The sequence below is a fragment of the Triplophysa dalaica genome, chromosome 8, assembly GCF_015846415.1.
Source record: "Triplophysa dalaica isolate WHDGS20190420 chromosome 8, ASM1584641v1, whole genome shotgun sequence".
Classification (NCBI taxonomy): Eukaryota; Metazoa; Chordata; class Actinopteri; order Cypriniformes; family Nemacheilidae; genus Triplophysa; species Triplophysa dalaica.
The window spans coordinates 18,031,103-18,057,409 of record NC_079549.1 but is presented as its reverse complement, the minus strand read 5'-3'; the positions used below and the strand labels follow the sequence as shown (position 1 = coordinate 18,057,409).

The 26,307-nt window shown below is 37.4% G+C and overlaps 3 protein-coding genes across 4 annotated transcripts; all 3 read right to left on the bottom strand.

The window, feature by feature from the left end:
* Positions 1 to 217: 217 nt before the first annotated feature.
* Positions 218 to 1,234, bottom strand: LOC130427985 (potassium voltage-gated channel subfamily E member 1). The gene is made up of 2 exons (XM_056755773.1): positions 1,120 to 1,234; positions 218 to 610 (listed from the first exon to the last, which is right to left on the bottom strand). The coding sequence occupies exon 2, from the start codon at positions 600 to 602 to the stop codon at positions 225 to 227; it is 378 nt and encodes a 125-aa protein (XP_056611751.1). The 5' UTR covers positions 603 to 610; positions 1,120 to 1,234; the 3' UTR covers positions 218 to 224.
* A 721-nt stretch (positions 1,235 to 1,955) lies between these two features.
* rcan1a (regulator of calcineurin 1a) lies at positions 1,956 to 12,516 on the bottom strand. Of its 2 annotated transcripts, none has more exons than XM_056755403.1 (4): positions 12,047 to 12,516; positions 4,123 to 4,296; positions 3,222 to 3,381; positions 1,956 to 3,108 (listed from the first exon to the last, which is right to left on the bottom strand). In XM_056755403.1, exons 1-4 carry the CDS (start codon positions 12,167 to 12,169, stop codon positions 2,933 to 2,935), a joined length of 633 nt encoding a protein of 210 aa, XP_056611381.1. In that variant the 5' UTR covers positions 12,170 to 12,516; the 3' UTR covers positions 1,956 to 2,932. The 2 variants fall into 2 exon arrangements, with proteins under 2 accessions (XP_056611381.1, XP_056611384.1); XM_056755406.1 differs by lacking the exon at positions 12,047 to 12,516 and adding an exon at positions 5,331 to 5,838.
* Positions 12,517 to 13,716: 1,200 nt separating this feature from the next.
* sona (SON DNA and RNA binding protein a) lies at positions 13,717 to 23,786 on the bottom strand. Its single transcript, XM_056755395.1, has 8 exons — positions 23,677 to 23,786; positions 21,962 to 22,097; positions 21,198 to 21,390; positions 18,695 to 18,759; positions 16,127 to 18,520; positions 15,595 to 16,025; positions 15,405 to 15,494; positions 13,717 to 15,323 (listed from the first exon to the last, which is right to left on the bottom strand). Exons 2-8 carry the CDS (start codon positions 22,005 to 22,007, stop codon positions 15,321 to 15,323), a joined length of 3,222 nt encoding a protein of 1,073 aa, XP_056611373.1. The 5' UTR covers positions 22,008 to 22,097; positions 23,677 to 23,786; the 3' UTR covers positions 13,717 to 15,320.
* Positions 23,787 to 26,307: the final 2,521 nt, after the last annotated feature.

Here is a 26,307-nt window from a genome sequence, read left to right as displayed (position 1 = left end):
AAAATCATAAAAGATTATCAGCACACTGATCAAACAAAGCCCATAAAACTTTTAAGTATTGGTAGGAAATTAATTTGAACTAACGTTAATAGTAAAACTGACATGTAGACTGTAAAATGACATTGTTTATCATTTATTAACAGATTACATTAAACAAACTGGTCACACGACAATAACATTGTTAAAAAAGACTATTATGTGATTCAGATGTCACAGACAGTAATCTAGTCCCATTCCTGATCTCTTCCACTGTATCCTGGAAGGTGTCCAAGAGCAGATGGGTTACTGATGACCACAGGAGATGCTAGACTGGCCCAGTCTTTAGCTATGTATTGATGATATGGATCCTGCGAGTTCTCCACCTTCTTCGAGCGAATGTAGCTGAACATGATCCCAAAGGTGAAGAAACTAAAGAGGCCCACCATCAGACAGATGTAGATCATGCCATAACCCTCATCTCGAGCTGGAGAACCGCTCACATGCACTGATGGCTGGTGTGGGGATACATACGGTCCTGCTCCTGCTGTCCATGTCCCGTTAAGATACTGATTCAACCAGGACACCAGCAGAGCATGAACATCTGTGTAGTTATGTTCTAACATTCTGTCCACTGTTGAGAAAGACATTTACATTTAAAAACATATCATCTGTGTCCTTCTGAATCCTCGTATGTCCAAATTCACCATTTTTTCATGAAATCGAACTTTTACAATGATTGAATACTGTGTTGTCCAAGTTAACAAGCACCTTTTAATACTTACAAAACCCAGTGACAAACATAAAGGGTATCTAATAATAATGATTTATAGCAAAAAATCACGTAATATGGAGATACAAGGTTTCAGAAGGACAGCAGTGATATATGGCATCTTTCAAATACATACTTTATACCAATATACACCACCAGTTAAAAGTCTGAACACACTTCTCAATTTATGTTAAATTAGAAACAAAATTAGCTTTACAACAAGTCTGACACAAGAAAAAAACTATTTGCGGAAATACAAAGTAAATACCAGTATTTCTGTATTCACATTTGCTTACTTCAGCTGTTATACAACTTGATATATTTACAGTTCAAATGAGGTACGACATATGAAATAATTTTACCAGACGTACCTTACAGGCTTACAGTATTTTCCTACGGGTTACTGCAAAAGATGCCAAGACATTTGTTGTGCTTTGACCCTGCTTGTCCTCCGTTAGATAACTTAAAAAATACCCTGAGTAGGACCTAAGAGTCTTTGAGCTTATGGTTCCACCCCATAATGAATATAGAGACAGACTTACATGGATCCCACCCATTCGAGATGTCAACAACTTTAATGAATTTAGTCAAGGTCATCTGTTATTTCATGGTAAAATGTCTGAAGAAAGCCTATCCGTTATATGATTGGTCAATCTCGCTCTGCCTCAAAATGAGCCTAACAAAATCATTGGCTAATAAGACGCAAGTTGCATAAAGGACATTGTGCTGTTTATAAATGGTTTCGTTTAATTAAATCATTTGGACATAATGGTGTTTTTAACTTTTCATAATGGTGATTTTTTTTTACTTTACCAAGCTAATTAAAAATGATTATGTTGGTGATAATAGGCATGAGTCATTAAGCATGACCCAAAGGACAGCAGACATTTCTATTGCATGTGAGGTTGACCTTGACGTTGAATAACTCCACAAGAGGGAACAAAGGTGTACATTGATGCAGACATTAGAGTCTCGTGGATTCTTTTTCAAGAGAAAAAAAACAGAATTCACCTTGTAAAGTCCTCAACTTGCATCATTATTGCAATACCAGCACGCAGAATGAATGCTGAGTCCCCTTGGAAAACAGCTAAATGCATAAAACTCAAGAGGGATGTGGGCTGAAAAGCAGAACAATTACAATATCACAGACTGTAACCGTTTTGATGGAGTATACGAAAATAAAGCAACGAAAAAGGACAGAAGACAATTATTGTAGGGAAAACTCAGTTTTAATGTCATGTTATGGCTGTTTTTTATGATTTTTTTATGACAGAACAAACACCCAAGCTATTGCCAAATTAGTAACGTTTTCAAAACGAAGTTACAAAATCAATAAAATAACAGTATTCCGTATATACACATAACAAGTCAAAGGCATCAGAAATATTTTTATCTAATTTGTCAAAAATTGTGCTCGTCGTGGTACTGTAACAGTGCTCCATTAAGACCGGGAACTTCATAACAGTGTTATGGTCCTACATGACCTAATGAAATGAAGACCTAACAAAATTAAAATGAATATCTGTGTTAAACTGTCGTTAAGAATACAGTCAGTTTTGTTAAAAGCCATAAAATTAAAGATACAGCTGATTACATGACGTTGTTATACTACAGCATTTAGTTATGATTCTGTCATTTTGGAGAATGTTGAGGCACATGGTGGAACAAGAGTTACAATGTAAGATGAATAAAAAATATATATAAAACTAAGCTTTTACACTCAGCATTAAGCCTCATCCAAGGTCCAATATTTCAGTCAAATACTGAGCAGTAATCCTGCAGTGCTCACGAGTATCTGAAAGGGTTACTTCAATAAGAGCCTGAAAATTTCAAGCAAAACTAAAGGCAATACAAATTAATCAAAGAAACAACACACCCACTTGCTAGGATACAACATGCTTCCCAAGATTAAAAAAAAAACTATTAGGAGACTTGTGTTGTCCTCGGCCACAGTAACCAATGAAAGCACTCTTTAGAACCCCCATATGTTCTATTGCCTTCTACCAATGAATGCATGCAATAAACCCCTCCTTCCTGTCAGATGCTGGACATTATGTCCCTCTGCACGAGATTGAGTCGTAATGCGTCCTCTAGTGGTGTCCACCTGCATGCCACACCCCCCCGTCCCGGAGGGCAATGTAATAGTAAAGTAAAAGTTACGGCACAATGACACGTTCCCGAGCCTCACTGCATGACAGAGGACGTGTATTCAGGACGACGGGTCTGGACGATTTTAGGCCGGGCGCTTCTGCCTCCCTCCATGTCCTCATCGTTTCCTGAGCTGTCCTGGTCACTCTCGCAAACATGAACGACCACACTGGGTGTGGTGGGGGTTCCTGGTTGGAGTTCATACTTTTCACCTGCAGTAAACATAAAAGAGTTATTTTTAGAATGGTGAAAAGGCTGAAATCTTTTGTGATGACAGCAACTGAGTAACAGGTAATGAAAGTGTGACGTGTTAGGTGTGATGTACCTGGCCCAAGTCTGGCGATGGCACACAGAAGGTCATAGTTAATTGCAGGTGTGGCGTCCTTGGCCTGCTCCCAACCCACAGGAGGTGATGGAGGAGGTGAAAGGAGAAACTGCTTGTCTGGTTTAGGAGGTTCTAGGCGTGGACTGCCAATGTGCACAGACTAGAATGATGACAAGGTGGAAAAAGAAAGATTCATTAAAGAAAATACGTTATTAAAAAGTGAGCATTACAAATCTGACAATTGTAGGATTTTTTTGCCTAACTAAAAATATCTTTGTTATGTTTCATTTCCCGTAAATATTATTTTTCTGTTACGCTTGCTATAGAGAAATCAAACTGATCCATAGCTGCAAATTATGTATAGCTTCAAACTCTGCCGTAATTGGCTATAATTATTTTGCTTTACTTTTGCTGTAAACATGTACCGTCATACTTGGTCACACCTGGTTAGACATTAAATTACGTTTTTAATAATTAAATTAACTAATTAAAGTACAATGTATGATTTGTCTGTCATTATTATTAATTGTTCATTTTATTTATTTGTCATAGGAACAGTTCACCCAAAATGTTTAATCCATCTTTAAATTAATCCAAGTTTTACTCACCCTCAATTATTTTAAATGTGTAAAAAATGGTTGCATACATTCCTCAAAACTAACTTTCATTTGAAACATCACGTTTGAAACAATTGAGGTGAGTAAATAAAGATGGAATTAAATTTTTGGGGTGAACCGCTCTTTTAACAAATAATTAAAATTTACATTTAAATTTTTTACATATACAATTTTTATAATGCACAAAGAATGAAAAAGTGGCGTGCTATAACAGTAAATTTTGTTAACATTTTTTACTCTACAATTTAATAACATTTATTTATGTATTAATATTGCTTATATACCTGGGCAAAACAGAGTCGCAGCTCCCTCCCATTGAAGTCACTTTTGTGCAGTTTTGCTCTGGCCTCCGCGGCTGCCAGTGCATTGCTGAAGTTAATCCTCACCCGACGGAAACTCTTGAAGAACTGAAAGGTGACGTTTCTGTCGAAGGCCCGAAACAGCTCCTCGAAACTAGCCTGCAGGCGAGAGAAAATCATTAAGTTCATACACTACATCTGGCATCTTTGCATGTCTTCATGGAAAGAACGATACATTTAGCAGGTGACTCAAGTGCACCAACAATCCCCCATGGAGGTTAGGTGCCTAAATGGCACGCTGTTGAAAGGTTCCCTATTTAGACTGGAAACCTTTCTAACCACTTAAGCCTGAACTGCCAGGTTACCGGCCCCCTGCTTTATAACCGTGGCCATAAAATGTGAGTGCCCCGAATTCATTGAGCTTGTTTTCTGGAATACTGGCAGATTGATATTCAGTAAACGTTTCTATAATAATCCGCGGTGACGCACAAGCACTAATCTAATACACATCCTAAAAATGACCACGTCTGTCGGTGCTTGGTAAGATATTGGTTTCCAAGGTAACAGTGACTTGCCGCATGCTGTGAGCAGGCAGACGGACATGACAAAGAATGTCTTGATGGATCACGCTAGGATAGTAGAGTATGAATCATATATCGTATTCCTGTTGTATATGTACGTAAGAGGTTACATCACATCTGGAAATCTATAACCGTTCAGCTACATAACAAATTTAGTCCACCTACCCAGTCATCAGTTATTAACCCTCGTATCAGGGTATCATGTGTGGAACACAAACAAAGATATTTTGAGAAATATCTTTTGTGTCCATACAATGGAAGTCAATGGGGTCCAATGTTGTTTGGTTACCATTGTTGTTAAAATTGTCTTCTTTTCTGTTCTGCAGTCATACAGATTTGGACATATTTATCGAAAATAAAAATGCCTTTCTACCCTTTAATGAAAATTCAATGCTTCCACAATCTACAACCACAACCAACCAACTAGTATATGAGCACATCCAAGTAGGTCATCCAGCCACAAATCACACAGGTCATTCAAACATGTCTTTGCCACATATCAGCTCATAATCATTCGGAGATCTTTCTAGACGCTAACGTTCAACAATATCTTATCTTATTTTCTTAAATCATAAAACTGAAACCTGTAATCCAGTTAGGTAGATGCCTTACCCTCTCCTCAGGTCTGTTAAAAATCTCTGGATCCTCCAAGGAGGCGATAAGGCAGAAAGGGTTGCACTTCATTGTTTTCAGATGCATGACTGATACCCGTTGACGGAGCCTCCTGAGGACTTGCGAGGTCAGAGAACGTAAAGGGCAGGAGGGGCTGAGACGCGTCCGTTTTGCCTTCCCCAGTGTGAGGGTGCGAAGGATCCCTGCTTCAGGAAACAAACGCTGCTTCACAGCCGATGTTCTTGCTGTCCGGACAGTCTGAGACTGCAGTTGACGCAGGCCAGCACCAGCAGAGAGCCTCGAGCGTTCACAGACAGGAAATAGGTCAAAGCCAAAACCGGCGGTTCGTAAACATAAACCCTCTAGATAAAGATCCACGTGATGCTGCTTTGCACAATTTTAATTGTCTGGAGGTGACCGTGCTCCTTAACCCACCGTAAAAAAGCTTTGTAAGACTGCAGCTCACCCAATGCCTTTTTATATGAAAGCCTCTCTCAGCAGCACAACCCCAAGCACCGCCCACACCAGGGGAGGGGAGAGCTCTGCTAGCAGACTCCACCCCGCTTTCCCATTCTGCACTGAAACGTCCGCCTCTGCTGACTAATCACACACACACACATACATACACACCCTGAGAGTGCAAGTCTTGGAAAATATGTGCCACTGCTTTCCATAGAACGATTGAGCTCGGCCAATCTGTGTTATTCTGACACACCATTTCAGGACATGTGGTAAAACAATGATCTGTATCACTCATCTCAGGTCTCTTACATGGTGCCCCTCCCATCTTGATGGAAAATCTAAATCAGCAGAGCCGGGTAGAAGGGCAGCTGTGTTATCAAGCGCACCCTGCAGCATACTTTCCATGGGTGCTTCTTCCCCTAGTTTTCTCTTCTCAGACTCCAGGGACAGTAGATTTGTCCCTGTGTTATTAAAAATATAAATATGTTTGTAGTCTTTGTTGTTGTTTCCTATTCAGCTTATGTAATGTTAACACTTTTTCACAATGCAGTTCATGTTAATATTGGTACGCTAGTCAAGAACATTTTCACGTTATGTTTTTACTTGAAAAAAAATGCACTTCACAGCATGATAAAGTGCTTATACGCTTTTTTTTAATCCAAATTGTTTCATCAATACTTTTTACCTTTAATACGTACATAAAACCACATTTTAAAGAGACAGTTCACCCAAATATTCAATATATAATCAATTACCCTCTAGTTGTTGTAAACCTGTATAAAATTCTTTGTTCTGTTGAACACAGAAAGATATTTGGAAAAATGTTCTCTGATAGATCTGAGGCCCTATTGACTACCATAGTAGGAGAAATGTTAAGTCTGAAAATGCCCCAGAACCGTTTGCTTTCCTAAATTCCTCAATATCTTCTTTTGTGTTCAACGGAACAAAAAAATACAATATTGTTTCCTATTAGGGTAGTCAATGATACCCCAGAACTATCAGTTGCTAACATTCTTCCAAATATCTTCCTATGTGTTCAACTGAACAAATAAATCTATACAGATTAGGAACCAATAGTTTTCATTTTTGGGTAAACTATCCCTTGACGTTTTTTGAATTGACTCACAATGGTTAAAATTTTTGTTTTAATCTGTTAACGTATTAAAGGTAAAAAATGTATTTAAGAAATGTAGTGTAGATTAAAATGTATGATATGCTTTATAATGCAGTTAAAGGGATTATTCAACCCAAAATAAACATTTTGTCAACTTTCAAAACATGTATATGACTCTTTCTTCTGTGGAACACAAAAGAAGATATTTTGAGGAAAGTCTTGGTTATTTTTTGTCCATACAATGGAAGTCAATGTTGTTTGGTGACCATTGACCAACATTCTTCAAAACATCTTTTGTGGCAAAACAAAAAGAAGACAAAAAGTGATATAAATCTGAAATGACATAAATGTGAGTAAATGATGAAAGATTTTTCACTTCTGGGTGAACTCTGATAAAGTACCTAAATATTTTTACCCTGTCCAGTGTCCACCTCTGATTTGTACATTTTAACGTTTTTATCTTCGTACAATAAACAATTTGGTGTCGGTTTCCAACTGCAAAGTGAAACCAGATAAGAGCCACTGCTATAAAATATTACACCATATCTGGAAATACATAAAAATTATGCCATCCCAGTGCATGATCTTCTGTCTTCAGATAAACACAAGAACAGAGGTTTTCTAAATATCACACGATATTTAGTCATGTGATATACAAAAACCAATGAGATTGGTTATTACCAATATTTTTTATTTTATAATAAACTCTTTGTTTTGATTCTTAGATATTTATGTTCAAAATATAAATATTTTCCACAGCCCACATGGGCACCACTGTTTGATGTGTCAGCGGACGATCAGAACTTCGAAATGTCCACAGCTTGACAATTCTGACTAACTGTTATTTTCCAGTGACTGCATATAAACAAACGGGTTTTATCAACAGACCAATTCATTCCCAAATAATATTTCCCATAAAAATATAACCTTGAGGTGAACATGCAAGCTAGCAATTCCTCCCATACCTCCACTCAATGTTCCCCTCTCTATCTGGTAAAAGCTTTCATGTGTGAGATAAGCCTAGAGATGTGTACTCGAGCTTTAAGCACCTGTCATTCATGTGTGCAGATGTGTATAGAGTCCACAAGCTGGGAACATTGTTCCAGTGAAATCATTCCTCTCATGAGGGAATGGAAAAGCAAGAAACATGAAACCAATTTAAAATAACAAGAAGGAATCCAGGGTGGAAAAAAGCGAGCGGGGCATTGCTGTGTTGCTGCAGTTTTATATGGGCGGAAAGTGTCTAACGGGTCTTATTATGCATACAACATAAACATTCTGTTCAGAACGGTAGAGTTCAACAAAAACATTACGTTCAGATCAGCTTTGAATGGGATGGGATTTTGTCACAGCGTGCTAAAGTAACAACATATGATTACATACTGTCACTGAAATGAAAAAATAAAGTCGTCATTCGGAGTCAACAAATGAGATCATGGGCTGTCACTGTCATGGCAAATTAAGTTAATAATACACTCCAAGACTTACATAAATATACTATTAACTCTTAAAGGCAATGGAAAATAAGATGATTATTTACCAGCAATGTAATGTTTCACACAATTTCAACCTACTCACTACTTATTTCAGCCAAAATTGAGCATTTGTGGTGACACAAGAGACGAGCTGGACTTATTTTAAACTTTCAGTAATCCGGTATTTACCCACGAACTTTATGAAGAATTAAGACACATATCACCCACTTGACCAGTGAGTGCAAATGGGACACTTATCTTCATGTGTTAAAGCACCGATGCAGGAAGTGGGCTTCCAAGAAAGTTTCGACATGAGTCAAAGTGTTTTGTTTATAAGCCCCTGCCTGTGGTTATATGAGGTCAGAAACTGTTTTGTACGGGGAATGCAAGATCGTCTATCTAAATAACATCTTATATTTTCCACAGACTAGATATCCAATTTTATTTATGACACCTTGAGAGGCCGTGCAAGTGTCAAAAGTTCTTTTAGTCTTTCCAATGAATGCAGTAACCAAAGTGGAATCTTTCATCATGAGACAATCAGCTGACTATGGAAAAAAACCAAGCACTTTGACACATTTACTGCCCCACATTTGAAAAAAGATTAGACCGGGACACTCTAGACTAGAATTAAAGAGCAAATCCCAGTAAAGGAATACTTATATAAACTTATTTATGCAATCCTGAATTACCCATTTAGATATTAACCACAAGTAAAATTAATATCAAGCCTTTTTTGTCCAAGTTGTTTAGGTTATTTCTGCTGATTATGGCATTTTTAGGTGAACTATCCCTTTAAGACTTTCTTTAAGCAATAATGCAATATTAATCTTCATTACCTAATAGGCTTTGAACAGCCAAGTGAAAAGCGTCACGCTACAAGTAGAGCACAAATATCTGTGTACTGCACTAGTTTTTTTATAGCTGTGCCACTTTAAATAATCCAGTTTATAGATGTGATGTTGAAAGATGGCATGACAACGATAAGTGATGAATTTGGGATTGTGTACTGGCGTAATTGTTCATCATATTACTGAGGTAAACAAACTAACCACGGCAAAGTAAAGGTATGAAAAACGCTGAAAATACAAAATGAAAATGCGTATTCTAGAGGTATAGAGGTACCCAAACACGCGAGAGTGACATACTTTCAGCACGAGAACGGTCAACATGTTTGTGACATAATAAACAACATTTCGGCGATTCCAGAATTATGGTTTATGGATGTGACATTTTCAGTCAAAAAGGTATTTATTACCAATATATTGAATAATCTGTTTGACTGATAACATCAGAAAATTCAGTCAAAGAACGAGTTTTCTATTTAAAAAAAGAGGAAAATATTGTTGAGAGAAAACATACTTCGTAAGATTTCTATGAATTAAAATGTACAAACCAAAAGCAACAATACTCAAGAAATAGAGAATGAATGGCTCTTCATTAAATAGTTATGTTATGCATATAAATAGTTCCATTTAACAGGAATATGGACCGTTATGGATGTGACAATTCAATGACTATGGAAAGCTATGTTTCAAAAAATACCAAAATGCTTTTAAAACTCAAAAGAGACATCACATAGGTTTTTAAACCACCAAATATTGAAAGCTGACCGATCAGTATGGTTAAAACTTTTGGAAGAAAACCCATTCGGTTTCAGTTTCTCAACATCGATGTGAACAAATATTCGAGAAAAGTGTAAGAATCTGATCTTGTCTCATCGCTCAGATCAGAAATAACATTTAAATTATAATACAAATCCTTGTCATTACTTTCCATTTCCACATTGCAAAACACAACGGAACATACTTTCCTTTTCTCCATTCTCAACATCGGACCATTTTCCGAATGCTCATCCCATTTTAACTCATGGTTCTTGCCCTATTTGGAATATTGAACACATGCTGTCTGAACTCAAACACACCCGACTTAGACTTTGAACGCCTTTTAGTCATTTGACCCTTTACTGTGTATAATACCATCACATAATAAACAATGGCTCATTTATCAAAATATCAAAGGAGTTTTAGCATCCAGACATTCCAACAAAAACCTGCATTGTGTGTCTTTGTGGTTAACCAATCTCAATGTATGAAAAGAGATTGAGAAACACTAGGACATTTCTCTATGTTGTAATAACAATGTCTACAACCTGACTTAAGGCTGTCTGATGAAGGGGATTTGTGTTACAGCTCAACAAAAGTGACGTCAAGTGGAAAATTTCCTCAGCCACGACAAACACACCTATTCGCCATTCTGCAATGTCATAATCAACCGTTAGGGAAATCGCAAACAAATGAGCGCAATAAGCTGGGGTTGCTTTGTTAGGCCATTTAACTTGTGAAGACTTGCAGAAACTTCTTAAAGGATCCAGCTGATAAATAGAATTAATCTCTATTTCCGTACATCATAAACTGTCATTATTAAACCGATGAAAGGATGAAACGCTACACTTTCAGATCAGAAAGCATGTTACAGATAAATTATTTAAAGATTCCAAAATCCCTAGATTGAGCTAACACTTCTACAATAAGAATGTTCTTTCCCCAAGTTCCTGTTCTCTTTTTACAATAAAAAAAAGAAGCTGACAGGAAGAGATAAGTCATTCAAATGACTAAATGTCTAAATAATAGTTCCTTTGTCCAAAAGTATACACACAAAAACAGACAAAGCAGCTAAAACCACAGTAGATAAACATCTTACCCAAATCGGAATGAGGTTCATGAATATTTTTATATAACACTGATACTTCAGTGTCCTTCCACTAACCATATTTTGGTTGCATAATCATCAAAACAACTGGTTACATCATATTATTAACGGAATATATCTGGATCTCAAGCTTATGGCTCATTTAATAAGATTACTCTGAAGATTACAAGTGATGTTATCTAATGAGCCATAAGGTTGAGATGAAGATGGAGCTTAAATGCAGCGAACACAATAGCCTTTTTGCACACAAAATGAAAGAAAAGTCTCATATTTTACCCTCATGTCATTTCAAACCTGTAGGATTCACCCTTAACCAAATAACACTGGCCTACATTCACATCCATTGTATGGACACAAAACCACCAAGACATTTCTCAAAATATCTTCTTTTGTGTGCCACAGATGAAAGTTATTTTTGGGTTTTGAAGCACGTAAGGGAGAATAAATGATGCCTATCCATTCATTATGGGTGAACTATGCATTTAATGACAGCATGTATTCTGTATCAGAATTGGCATGAACTTTTGTGTTTGTACAAAACCTGATAACCCACACTATCTCAGCATAATTTGAGAATGTTGCAAAGAACATTTGCTGTGCTTCAAAGGACAAAAGGAAATATGACCTTTTGTAAAAAGTTAACGTGGAAAATGTGTCGAATTAGCTAATATTTGATTAAACACATACAAACAGTAGGTCCTATAAGGACATTAAAGCATAATATCTCAATTGGTGTAGGCCTGGACAAAAATGGGAACATATTACTGCATTTTTAATCTGTTCATGAGTTAAATAGATTATTTAAGAGCACAGCAAATGTAAGTAATATGAATGAACACATCGTTTTTAAACGTTGGTGTATATATATTTAGGGATATTAGGGATTATACATCCAATGCATATGGTATATCTAATCATATGAACATATCGTACGTATATGTAATGTTACTCACTCTTATAGAGCTGTCAATGGCAAAATATTCCACAGGAACTTTCCAGGCCAGCAATGAATCAGTCAGGTCGGTAAAGTGTACGTCCACTGTGGCCTCACTGTCCTCGTTTTTTGACTGTTGCATGATGTAAATATGAAAACGATTTTCTATTAACTAAGCCTGCCAAAAGCGGCGTACAATATGTAAACCGAATTACAATTGAGCTCCTATTGAAAGAAATGGTAAATGATCTCTAACGCTAGCTCATAAATGATAAACTGAGCTAACTATCCTGAATGAGAATTTCAACGTCATTAAACCACTCGCACTCATTTTGGGAACAGATTTATAAACCGACATGGACGTGTTTAGCTACTATTTGGTAAATGTGAGCAAAACTAGTTTGTTTGTTTCTCGACCGGTTGTTGTAAAAGCTCAATTTAGCCCTGCCTTTGCGGAAAACAACACCAGCTGCACCATCGCATTGTACTTCCCGTTTCCCTTAGAGGTGTATTGCGTGATTCCAGCAGGGGGCGCTACGACATATCATGATAATGTCACTGTATGTGTGTGTAGCAAACTTTGCTAGTTATTTTCTGACGGCGGCTAAATGATGCTAATCTATAACTGTTTACACGTTCATTTTTTATGTGGATTGATTTTTTTTAGAGCACATAAAAATCTGCCTTGATGAAAAAAGAACGATATAAATAGCAGAAATTATAACGTTTCTCAGTTTAATAATGACAAGTATGAACATTTTATTGGCCTGTAGAATTTGTGTTGCTTTTTTCAGAAGGGTTCTTGGAGACATTCGTTCACTATTAAGTTCAAAACATTGGTTTAGGGAAAGAAATGGGGACCTTAAATGCAAAAATATGCAGAGAAGGAATTGATGAAGAGCTCTTTTCCAAAACGCATTAAGTGCCAATTTTTTGTGCTGTGTACTAAACCTATTCACTGCTCCATCAATGTTTCATGCCAAATCGCTATATTTCCTTGTTTAAAATGTACTGCAAAATGTAGTTTCTTTCCAAAACGCTAAAAATCCCGAACATGTTTTTAGCCTAAATAAGATATGTCCTCTCGACCAATCAGAATTCGCTCGTTAGTGGTATTTGAATGAGGTATTTCTAAATTTGTTGTATGTGGTGGAAAACATGAAATTGAAAATATTTATTTTATTTTACTATTTTGTTTGTTACTATTTATGTTATTTGGCTATTTATTTCATGCATTTGCATTTATTTGATTGATATTAATTTATAGTATGAGTCCCTGATGTCATATGTTTTATGTTCTCCTGTTTTAAAAAAATAAATAATCCAAAACGTTTTTTAAAAAAAGGATGGATTTGTAGCGTTTTGAAAAAAATAAAAATACAATTTGAATTTATAATCGACGATATTGTTGTTTCATTCAACAATCATTATTTAACATGTTCAGACTGGGTCAACAGACCATTTTTACAGGATAAATTGAATATTAACAAAACGTATGGGTCTAGGTAAAAAGTGTCATTTTCATGAAAACTATTAAAATGCATATATAGCGTTTTTGAAAAAAGCTCTTCAAATGTACACAAACTGTTTAGTTACACTCATTACATATTTTACAAATTCTGCCCGCTTATTCAATCACTGAATGCGTTTAATAACTCATCTGATATGAAATAATGAACACAACTTCAATCATGTAACTGGTTTCCTTTAATATGATGTTGCATTATATACAGAGGGTGTGTCATGTTTCTCAATGTAATGAAAAGGATAAAAAATACAAGTTACTCTATATGTGGCGCTTGTACTTTAGATGCTAATAACCTCAAAAGAGCCGTACACATTGCCACCATACTGTACTTATTTAATATTTTTTTTGTTTGTTTTAATGAAGTAACAGCAAAATTAGATTTTATTCACAATGTTAAAAAGAAACACACCTGCTTCACATTCCCAGTACCTTCCACTGTCTTTACTGGTAAATGATCTGTCTGAAATGAAGCGCTTGATTTTACAAACTTCTGTCAACGCAGTGAAACAAGATGTGGATCACTTTGTGTCTGTTGACAATGATTCAGAACCAAATCTAACTTAGCATGCCGCTTCATATTTTACATCATTGTTAACCTGTATATGTCAACCGCAGTTTTTCTAAGATGAATAGAAGCTGTTTTCGCTTAAATTATCTTAAATCGTAAAAATTATATCCACAGAACCAGAAAAGATTGAAGAAGGGTGAGGTAAAAAAAAAAGACTGGCAAAACCGTACAGTACGACTAACATTACATGCCCTAACAACAGCCTTATTGCAATCGTAATGCATTTACAGCATCCCTCTCTCTAGAATGATCATGGATTACATTTTTAGCTACTGTAAATACAGTACATCTCAGTCATTTCAAATTAAAAAATAAATCCGCGTTTTATTCCATCAAAGTTGGTTGGGTACAAGGGTGCATTTTATGATTTCTCAGAATAAAAATAAGTAAATGTAATTTCTCCGATTTTTTAGATAAAGCCTGGCCACAACGTCAATCACCAGCAAGCAGCGAAGGAAGGTTCAATGTATTTAAAAGAAAATCTGTGGTCAAAACCCTTTCAATGCACATCAATGGAAACATCATTCATTAAGTACAGCACTCAAGTACGGTCACATTTTGAACCTCAACGTTTAATCGCTTAAGAATTTCACAAAAGGAGTTAAGGAACAAATAACCGAATTATATTTAACATCAATGTACTTAAACATGTGATTAACATTTAATGACTCTTAAAAGACAGAGGGAAAAATAAACTACTAAAACGGTCACATTTCTGCAACGGAAAGATCTGAAAATTTGTTGGACCAACAGCTCTGACCTGTGATCCAAGTTGTCATCCACCCCAAAACTGTATTTTTTGGGGGGGCATCTATAAATCTGAGTTAAATCCACCAGAAATCCTTCTTAATGGCATTAAGAGGCACCATATATAGTGAAGGTGAAAACCTGAAATCAAATTATTTCACTGTCAGTCTGCAAAGAGAGCATGTTACCCCTTTGCTTTGACATACTGAATGGTCTAATCTGGTAGTTCAAGTCCTACAGTAAAAAGGTTCCTGTAGCTTGCCGGACAATTTAAAGAAACCACTTAAATCAACTTGGCGTCAGGTGTCCAGATGCTTAAACATCCAACTCCTGTGAGCAAACCAAACTTCATTTATAATGATAAAATGCCCCTGGAGATGTTCATCCTTTAGTCTCAAGCCATAGGTGTCCGTTGTCAGGACTGCAGATGAGATCCAGGAGGACAGGCGGTTACTGTAACAGTTAAAAACATAAGAGGTCACTGAAAGCTAAGAACAGACTCAGACTACCCGAAATTTAATAAATGAAACTAACCCGTTTCTCGTCGTCATCATCATCGTCATCTGAAATGTGTGGCCGTGCAATACTCATCTCCTCCTTACTCTCTGCGATCTGTTTACACTTCTAAAACAGACATGACCAACAAAAACTAAGTCCTGATAATACAAAAGTTTCTTTGTATAAACATCTGCTTTACTGATAAACTGTAAACATGCAAACTCACCTCAGTGAACTCCTTGATGCTCATGCTGTTAGCCTGTTGAGCCACCTTCCTCTTCACCTCTTCAATACTGGCCAGATTGGGTGTGGGTGCTGGAGGGGGCTTGTTTGTAATGGTGGGAAGGGGAGCCATTGGGGGCATAGCTGACAAAGCACCCATGTTAGAGAGAGCTGCTGTCATGGTTGCGGCAGTCATGCTCGCCACCGCAGCGTTCATTGTCATGTTGGGCATTGTGGCCATGCCTGCTAAACCCATGTTCAGATTCATAGGTAAACTGGGTATGGGTAGGGGCAATGACAAGGGGGTTGGAGACGGGGTTGGTAAGGGTAACTGCAGGATTGCCTTTGGCTTGAGGCTTTCGGGTATGGGCATTCCAGCTTTAGCACACATAGCAGCAGCATTAGCCTTTGCTATCTCTAGCAGTTGATCTTTATCTGGGAGAGAAAATAAAGAAAAATTCATAATTATTTTATGAACTTGAGCCTAATTAAATTGACCTCATGCTTCAAAACGTATACTTGAGAGGCATATTTACCCAAGTCGGTAAGGCGTGGTGGCGTCTTGCTAGTACTTCGTCTGGATCTCGAGTTGGACCTCCTTTTCCGGAGAATGAGAATGGGGGAGTGGCTTGGTTCCCGTTTCCATCTATCTCTTCTATCAAAGGACTTCCCTCGAAACACTGGTCTCCTTCGACGAGACACGGAGCGGGATCTTCTGGACCGTGACTGACGAGGTCTTGACCTGGACCTTGATCTCCTTTTTCTAGCGGGGGAACGGGATTTGGATCTCCTTTTCCGGGCTGGCGATCTAGACTTTGACCGTTTCCGCTTCGGGGACTTTGATTTTGAGCGTTTGGTCCTGGTGTGAGATTTAGACCTTGACTTTCCCCTCCGACCAGGTGATTTTGACCGCGACCTTCTTTTCCGAACAGGCGACCGGGATTTTGTCTGTCTCTTTCGACTGTGCGAGGGTGATCTAGATTTACGTTTTCTCACAGGAGACTTTGATCTCCTCTTTGTGCTAAAAGATTTGGATCTGGATCGCCGCCTATGAGTGGAAGAAGCTGATCTGGATCGCTTTCTCTGAACAGGTGATTTGTTGGAGGACTTGGATTCTTTTTTAACTTTAATTGGAGAAGGTGATCGTGAACTTCCTGAAATATCATCTTGACCTGGCCCTGCATGCTGAGACTCTGGTGAGGAGGATCTGGATCGATTTTGTTTCTGTTCACATTCAGAGACATCCTCAGACTCTACCTTGATTTCTTTACTTTGGGTTTCACAATCTGATGATGGTAAATCCTCATCTGGAGTCTTTTGCATGAGGGTACATTCAGCAGACACTGGTATCCAACCACTCGTCTCTGCTGTCTGTTTTACTTCTATGCTTTCCTCCTCAGTATCAATTTTAGTGTCTGGCATTTCTTTAGAAATGGCATCCATAAGAGACATTTCTTCTTTAGCAGGAGATTCAGAGTTTGCTTTCTTGGCAGGAGAGGGACTTTTGTCTGATGACTTGGATCTGGATCTTGACCGCTCGTCTTTTTTCATTTGAGCAGACTTGGGGGATTCAGACTTTGAATTGTGTGAAGATGACCGTGACCTAGATTTTTTACTGCACTGTGGAGATACCGATTCAGACTTTGTGCTTTGAGGGCTTTTAGACTTTGACCTCTTTTGACGGACTGCAGGCGAACTTGACCGCGAGCATCTGGAGCGTTGAGGTGACCGAGACTTGCTCCGATGTCTCGGTGTTTTTGAATTTGATCTCCTTCTATGCACAGATCTAGATCGCCTATTTCTCCTAGATCGAGATCGCCTAAAAATCACAACGGATCTTGAGCGTGTCCTTCGCCTTCTTACAGATCTAGACCTAGACCGCCTTGTCCGAGATACAGGTGTCCTCTTTTGAGAACGGGACCTTGAACGTCTTCCTCTCCGTACGGACCTCGATCGTGATCTTGAACGACGATTCTTCCTTCGAGATCTTGATCGTGATCGCCTTGCTTTTGCTGCTGATCTAGACCTTGACCGATGACCACGTCGTGGGGACCTTGTCCTAGATCTTTTAGTCCTTGTGCGAGATCTTGAGCTGGAGCGGTGCCCTTTTCTTCCCGAGAGAGACCTTGACCTGCGTGCAGGCTTTTTCATCACTTTAGATGGGGATCTTCCTGAGGGAGATCTTGAATCTCTTCTTTTTGCACGATTCTTGCCACCAGAAGCAGACAGAGACCTCTCCCTAGAAGATGACCTGTCTTTATGACGTCCTGATTTACCGGAGGACTGCTTTGGAGTTCTGGAGCGACTATGTTTGGTTTTAGTCCCTTTAGAGCCTGAAAGTGAACGAGACCTTGACCTGGAAACGGACAGTTTCTTCTTCTCTCTCCGATTGCCATTTTCTTCCTTTACAACGTCCTTCAGCTCAGCTTGCTCTTTGAGCACATTATCTTGCTTGGGGATAATATCAGGAAGTTCTTGGACTTTACTAATGGTTTCATGCTTGTCAAGATCTTCAACTTTTTTGTCTCTATCATCGTGTGTCACATTATCTGCAATAACATTACTTGCAGCCTCAGGAGACACACTTCTCATTTCTGGTTTCAGACTTTTAACTTCGTCAGGATCAGACGTGATCGCTCTCTTTAAATCGGCCAGTCGAGATGGGCTTACTTTCAATTTGTCTTGTAAAACCTTAGCTGCAGTTATGGGTGATTTTCTGTCCAACTTCAGGGAGTCCACTTGAGCTTTTAGTGATTGTTTGGATTCAGGTTCTGATTCTGACCCTGACGCTGAGGTACTCTCTGATCTTGAGCGAGATGAGGATTTTTTCTCTCGCTGTGCCTCCTCTTTCCGTCTTTTCTTCTTCTTCTTCTTACTTGAACGATGTTTCTGTTTCTTAACCTTTGTATCACCTTCCCCATCACTATGGTCTGTCAGAAAAAGATAGAATTGTTGTCGTCAAGTGAAAGCAGTTATTTAATTATGCATGTTGATACACCTGCATTAAAATTGCATTTTTTGAAACACTAAATGCATATATAATAATTCTCTATATAGTTATTAGTCTAAGAAGCTTTGTAGTTATCAAATAAATGCATGCATACCTTCTGTACAGTTTTTTGTGGCATTTGTATGATCATCAGTGTTAGAGGAGCCATCTTTCTTTATGCTGTAAGAAAAACATTCAATACCTCAATACAGCATCGGGCAATACGGCAAAAATTTAAACACAATAGTTAAAAAATATTTTTTAATCTATTATAATCTAAGTAAAATAATCTATTTCAAAAACAGTTTATCAACAAAAAAGTCTAACAAAAGTTAACTTTAAAGCAGTTAATCACAATTTGAACCTGAGCTTTTGTTAAACAAGAAGGAATCGTATTCATGCGAACATGTAAGTGTCAGAACTGAAAACGCGCTTGTTACTGAGATTACATCTGTTATTGAAACCATGCCCAGCGAACGCCAAGTTCTGGAATACACCCATCTATGACGACATTGATAGGTTGAACACCACCTCCATAGAAAAATATCAACAACGACTAATCTTGCCTGAACTAGATAGAGCGGGTAAGCAATAAACAAAGTTGACGTTAAAGATAGCTAAATATTGTGCCATCCATGGTTGTGGAAGAATACAGTCACTGCATAACCTTCATTCGGTGTCCGATATAAGGAATGCTGCGTTAATGTTTATGTTATCAAAGACGTTACAGCTCATGTTGGAAAAAACATGGAGCGTTTGTTTGTTTCATTTCTCAAAAGATTCCTTCGTGAACAAGCCACAGGTCTACACTGGATTTGTGAGGGACTAAAATTAGAAAGCAATGCTGTGCCTTCAATATTGGATCCGATAGTAATGGCGCAGCAAGCTTATGTGAGTAATTTTTTTTAACAATGCGCCACAATTGCTTTGTTAGAGATCACTTGATGTGCCCTGAGCACTATTCGCACGAGATTAGTATTACCTGGGGACCTCTAGGCATTTGTATTAATTGCAGAGGTTTACTGCGATCTTAAGACCGTGCGAATGGCCGTCTCTGTGATTTGGTGGGCTCATATATACATTTTCAAGGTTTTATACACATTTTGCGAATAATGAAGGCTGCTTCAAAGTGTTTTGGTATTATTTAAGGTGCTGGGTGAAATCCATAAGTTACCAGGAGTCTCCCATTTGTTTATTTATCATGGAAACTCTCGTAACATTTGAGACCTGCGGTTGCGGTGATCTCTTGTCTGGTTGGGGATCACTGGTCTTAAATGCTGACAGGTACAGCCATATATCATTAAACGCAATACAAGTATAGGCTATACAAACTATACGCAAAGCCTTGCCATCACATACGGGAAATAAGTCAGTAAATTTTTGAAAAATCATCCCGTGCGAATGCGTCACATGAGATACAGATGTGGGGAGGTTATTTATAAATCACAGGAGGTCTCCAGATAATACTAATGCCCTGCGAAAACTGTGAATGGTGCTGATGTGTAACCTAATGTTACGTCTCGAACCAAATTCGCAGAAAACTCAGACTTCGTAAACTGCTATCAAGTCAAAGCGGTGGGCGTTTACTCCCAAGTGTCTTCGATGTGGCACCCCCATTAAAACCGAGCGTTTGCAGAGCTGGCCTCAAAACCTGGGTAGAAAATACCAGTCCAAAATTATGTCATAAGCAGACCTCATTTAACAGTATAAAACAATAAACAAGCACAGGTCATCCGACCTTTAAGATGAAATTAAATCAAGTCATTGATATTACCTACTTAGACATGTACCGTTGCAAAAAAGAGGATATTAGGCCATATCAACATTAACAAGTTTATTCAGTCTCATTTTGACTCAATTGACTCGTTAAGTAAAGGGAGTGTTCATTCAGTATATACAACCAATGAAAGCGCTCCATTACTGCGTACATTTGAACGCTATTCGCTCAGCACCTGCCCACATACATAACGCTGAAATAATGTCTTGCTCGTGTAGTGGGATTTTATAAAAAAAAGACAAATTTCTTTAATCATGCAAGCATCTTACATACAAGGTTCAATCTTTTAATGTGCAAACAAACTCACTTCATTACATCTCTAATCTGTACAGGACAGCACAGGTTTGTTACATATGCACCAGCTCATGTTAGCAGATATGTTAACGTTGGATATAAAAACGTTTGTGCTTGAGTTTCGAAGTAACTCTCTTGCAATAGCTCCTCAAGTTTGTTTTGTTTAACAGCCGATTGCGAAGGAAAATAAGACAATTGATAAACCGTGTGATGACAACTCGAGGTTAGTTTCACTTTCATTTCTGCTTCCAGTCATGTTTTCATCCTCACGTCTAGTTATCTTTGCCCAGTGCAGTATGAAATGGACTTTGTACATTGATGCGCATGCTAAAAGCTGCACGCTGATTGACTGTTGTTGCTTTTATTTCTGCTGTCTGTTAGAATATAAGATTCATCCATATCGAGTCAAAATGCCAATACGTTATAATCGTTATCGAAATAAATTATATTGCGTTTCGATATGATATCGTTTATTGGCCCAGCCCTACATCAGAACAATGTAAAACAATACATATTATTACTGTGAATAAACCAGACAAACGCTCACCTAGTTCTTGTACGAGAATCTCCATCTGACTCTACTCCAGATTCAGAGCTGCTCTCTTTTTCCTCCTTGCGCTTCTTACGTTTCTTTTTACTTTTGTGTTTCTTGTGTTTCTTGTTTTTCTTCTTTGGTGTCTCGCTTCCATCCTTAACAGAAATGCCTTCATATGGGACAGCAGTATCAGATGGTTCATCATCTGTTGGACAAAGTTTACATACAAATGTAGATGTGAACACTGCTGCTAAGAAACAAAGCATGGACTAACATCGTAAGAGATATGTCCGTGATCTTAACACTTTCCCTGAGATCTAGAGGTTCGGATGAAGCATTATACAAAAGCAACAGTCATTTTCGGTTCCCAATGCCATTCTAGAAATGTGTGATTTATTCTCAGAATGAACGTGTATGACAATAAATGCGTTACTGAATGTTGACTGGATATTTGAGCTTTACAAGCTCAACACTGTAAGCTTACAAAAAAAAACATTTTTAAAGGATAAAATATAACATTGAAGAAATGTCTTGTAATAATAAAAAAATAATTGTACAAAAAATAACTTTTACACTAAACAACAATAAAAACAAACCGTGACAGTTTTGATTAGAATAGTGTATGAGATTTATATATGACAGTAACTTTAAAAGATATGTGGCAGAGCCATATGGGAGAATTTTTTATACTGGAATTAACAAAAAGGTTCAGCAATTTTGCACAGAACTTCTAAACAAATGTCTAAATGTTGAAAAAACTTTACACAGTTACTTACCAGGACCGGTGTTTATGGCACACTCCATTTCAGAAACTGATGTCATTGAATCCGAATCTTAGCCTTAGGTTATAATTGTTGTCCTTGTTCAGCAAACCAAGACACACAAAAATGTCTTAACCTTAAGTTTTTCACTCTGTAAAGAAACAAAAAGCCTTTTAACCTTACCAGTATAGTTTCAATATATTTCAAGTAATTTCTGTTCAGCCTAAAGTAAATATGTAATAAACGTAAACCAGGAAAACAGTATAGAACAAAAAGTTATCTTCTGATTTCTTGCAGCACTGCCATTAACCATCACTTTACTCTTGAGGCAAGTGAGAGAAAGTTCAAATGTGCATACTTCTAAAACCTTCCAAAGTTACATATTATAAACAAATAGAGCTAAATTAAGAATTGTTTTAGAAAGTTACAGGCTTAAATGTGAGTTTCACACGCATGTTACATAATATCTGACCCACTTGGATGAACACACAAATCCTACTGGCACCCAAACAGCAGAGCCGTTGTATAATAAAAGCCTGTTAAATCACTTTTGATTCCCACAGGGTGCAAATAGTGATCCAGTTTTGAGGTCATTTATATTTATAAGCTGGAAAATCCACTAAACTGTATTATGCATGGAACCGTGACAGTTCAGAAATCAGTCAATTTGAACTCTACAATGTACCCTGTACAATAAAAATACTATTGAGGCATCACAACATCTAATTTCTTGTGCGGTCTAAACATGGTGAAAGGAAGAGAGCTACAAATTTAACTATTTGACTGAAGATGACTACTAAGATGGTTATATATGTCAACAAAAAACGGTGACGTAACACTAAAATTACACCAAAATGAACAGTGATGACATAACGTTACTCGACACTCCAAACAATACAATAACATAGACAAGTATCGACACAAAATTACAACAATGACCACATGTTCAGCACAAATGCCATTGTTTACTAGTATCGTAACAAATATGTGATTTTCAAAACCGTAAAACACTAGAAATAAGCAAAATATTATATATTTTATTTATTGATTGATTGATATTCCTATAAACGTCTTCTGTTTAAATTAAAGAGACAAATACTGCAGATCAACATGTTCAGGTCAAGCATCCTCACAGCCTCACAATTTTTGTACCATTGTGAACTGTGATAGCAAAACCGACTAGCACGGTAAATAGCGCGCGAGAGACATGGCTCGCGAGACAGGAGTAGTACCAAAATCCGATCTAATATGCTTAAAAATTCACGCGCAATTTTGAGCACGTTTTATTGACATACCAACACAAGTACTCATTATAAATTCCGTTAACTTAATTGTTACGTATCGTTTCATTCACACCGCAGACTAGCCTTTGCGCGCGGCTAACCTAGACACGCGCGCATCATACAAAAGCTAACTACAAGCGTGCTCCGAAACAAACCACTTATTTCTCCACCTGTAACAAAATTATTATTGTAATGTTAGGTCCCGCCAACATATGTAAGGTTGGAGAAAAACATAGCAATTTATCAAAAATCAAGGTTGGTTGACTATTTCGCGAGTCACGCTGACAAAGAATGCTTAGCTCACGTTAGCTTAGCATTGCGAAAGGCTTTAAGGCAAACACGCCGCGTGACTCCAATGGTTGAACACCCTGAGCTCGGTCGTTTCTGTCGTATAAAGGTACACATTTTTAATATTACTGAACATATATTTAATCGCCAGTATCTCACCTGTGCCACTGATAACTTGATCTGTTTTAGTTACGAAAGCTCCGGAAAGTTGCTGGCTGTTGGTCGCCATGACATTCCAACCACAGTCAGTCCGCCGGTGTCCCAGAAACACACGGGACACTTGGATTTCTTCGCTTTGTTTTTGCATTAACTGCAAAACTCACAGCGCCATCAAGTGTTCATATTAGTTTAAACATACATTTATTTTTCCCAACAGATTTGACTGGTACAGTAGCTACAAAGATACAGACACTGTGGTGTTATCATATTTAAAGAAAAGTGCTTTATTGGCATACTTAATTCCTTCATTTGTACCTTTGATTTGCCACAGAATATGCAAAAGAAAGAAGATGAAGACAGAAAGAGACACTATATAAAAGTTATAGAGTTTAATTCGAAGTAAAATTCAATTAAAATTCTTATTTAAACAGGGAAAGCAGCTGCAGAAGTGTGCACATCAAATACTTCTATTTCACCTTAAAAAAGGGAATTTGCATTCATTGATGTAGACATATATATTTTTACATGTAGTCATTATTAGATTAGATTAGATTCAACTTTATTGTCATTACACATATACAAGTACAGTGTAACGAAATGTAGTTTAGGTCTAACCAGAAGTGCAATTAGCAAGTGCAGGATATACAGTGTGAATAAATACAGAATACAACATTAGGAAAATACTATACAATGGGCTTGTACTGTGATTTTTTTTTTTACAGAAGGAATGTTCTATGAAAATATGAAAGTCGGTATTTACTATGAACAATATATACAGAAGGCTATATACTGTGAACACTAATGTACAGGTGGTTATGAACAGATAACAATAGACTACACAATAGTGCAATTGACTTAAGTGTGCATTAATTATAGACATAGCTATTAAAGTTACAGTGCAACTTTAATATCTACTTTTTTTAATAGCAACTTTAATTATGCAGTTTGGTAGATGTTTAATTCCAGGCAAAACACATGATAAGTAATATGTATAGACTGAATTTGTTTGAAGGAAGGAAAGTGTCTGTCAAAGGCAACACAAGGGATGCTAGATGTTGTAAATACAGGCATTTCCTGCAGAGGACAGTATAGGACCATGAGTCAACTATAATACTTGGACAATGCTTGGTGTTAAATAGCAGGGAGTATAAATGAAAATTGTGTCATGAAACAAACCAGAATCACTATGAACTTTCAATACAGAGACTGTATTTGCATATTTGAATGCTTTGATTTACCATTACAACATAAGTCCAGCCAGTCTCTTCTTATTTGGTTGCAGGGATGTTGAGTCAACACAACAGTAACAACTTTCTGAATTGTAAAAGCTAATCTGAATTTTCTACGAAATAAATGTTATTGGTATATTTGTACAACTTGGCTGATAAATCTAACTAAAAGGTATAGAACGTTTCTTGAAAATCTTAATAAAAAAGGTTGTAAGAAAACAGCCTAATTGATTCACGGGGTAGGGACATGTTGTTGCATTTAGAATCAACCGAGGGAGCAGTTGTATCACAATTTATTAACTCAGTGACTATTAAAACAAACATTAAACATTTCATTTCAGAGAGTGTTACTGCAAGGGGCTGTTTAAATGGTAACTTGTGATGTTGAAAGGGTTTTCGCTGAATTAGTTAAGGTGAATGAGGTATTTAACTTATCTCTAAATATTGCAGCAGTTGCCTTGGTAACCCTTTAAGTTTTCCTGATAAGCACCGGCAAATGTAATATAAGTCTCAGTGGTGAAAAAGTGGGATGTCCTTTCAACACCTGTTGCGGTGCCTAAATATCTAAAGCAAAAAAGAGCAGGACTTTAAAATAATCTTTTTCTGAGCTCATTTTCTTGGAAGAGCGCAGGCATCTAGTGTAACCGACAGCCATAGTCTTCATCTGCCCTGTATTTTCTGCACAGACAGTGCATACAGTCGTGACTCATTTCCGCACTTTAATTACGGACAAGATAATTGTAGAAAAGTACGACCAGCACTTTTTGCCTTTAAAAGTTAGACATTTACATTTAGGCATTTGGCAGACGCTTTAGCGACTTACAGTGCACTTATTACAGGGACAATCTCCCTGGAGCAACGTGGAGTAAAGTGTCTTGCTCAAGGACACACTGGTGGTGGCTGCTGGGATCAAACCAGCAACCTTTTGATTACCAGTTCAGTGGTTTAACCCACTAGACCACCATCTCCACAGACCCTTGTTTTCGAAGAGGAAAGATGAACATGATCTTCATTGAAAGTGAAGTGAAAGAATACTTGCATCTGACCTTAATTCAAGTTTCAATGCAGTAAGAGCAGCATGAGGTATCTGGTCTCATACACAACTGTTGTTTGACTGAAAATGACACACCATGTCATGATGTTATTTAAAGTGACCTGCAGAGACCATTGATGATAAATTATCTGAAATGTAGCTCAGCTTTTAAATGCTTGTCTATAGACAAACAAGGTCTAATTCTTTGCGTCTATACTTTATCAACTCAGCAATTTCAAAATGCATATAATCATACGTCTGTATCTGATGTCTTTGAAAACCTAAGAAATACTCGAACCATCTCCTTTTAAGTCTTACATGTGAATGAGTTTTGAACAAATGACTAATTCCGGGAAACATTAACTGATG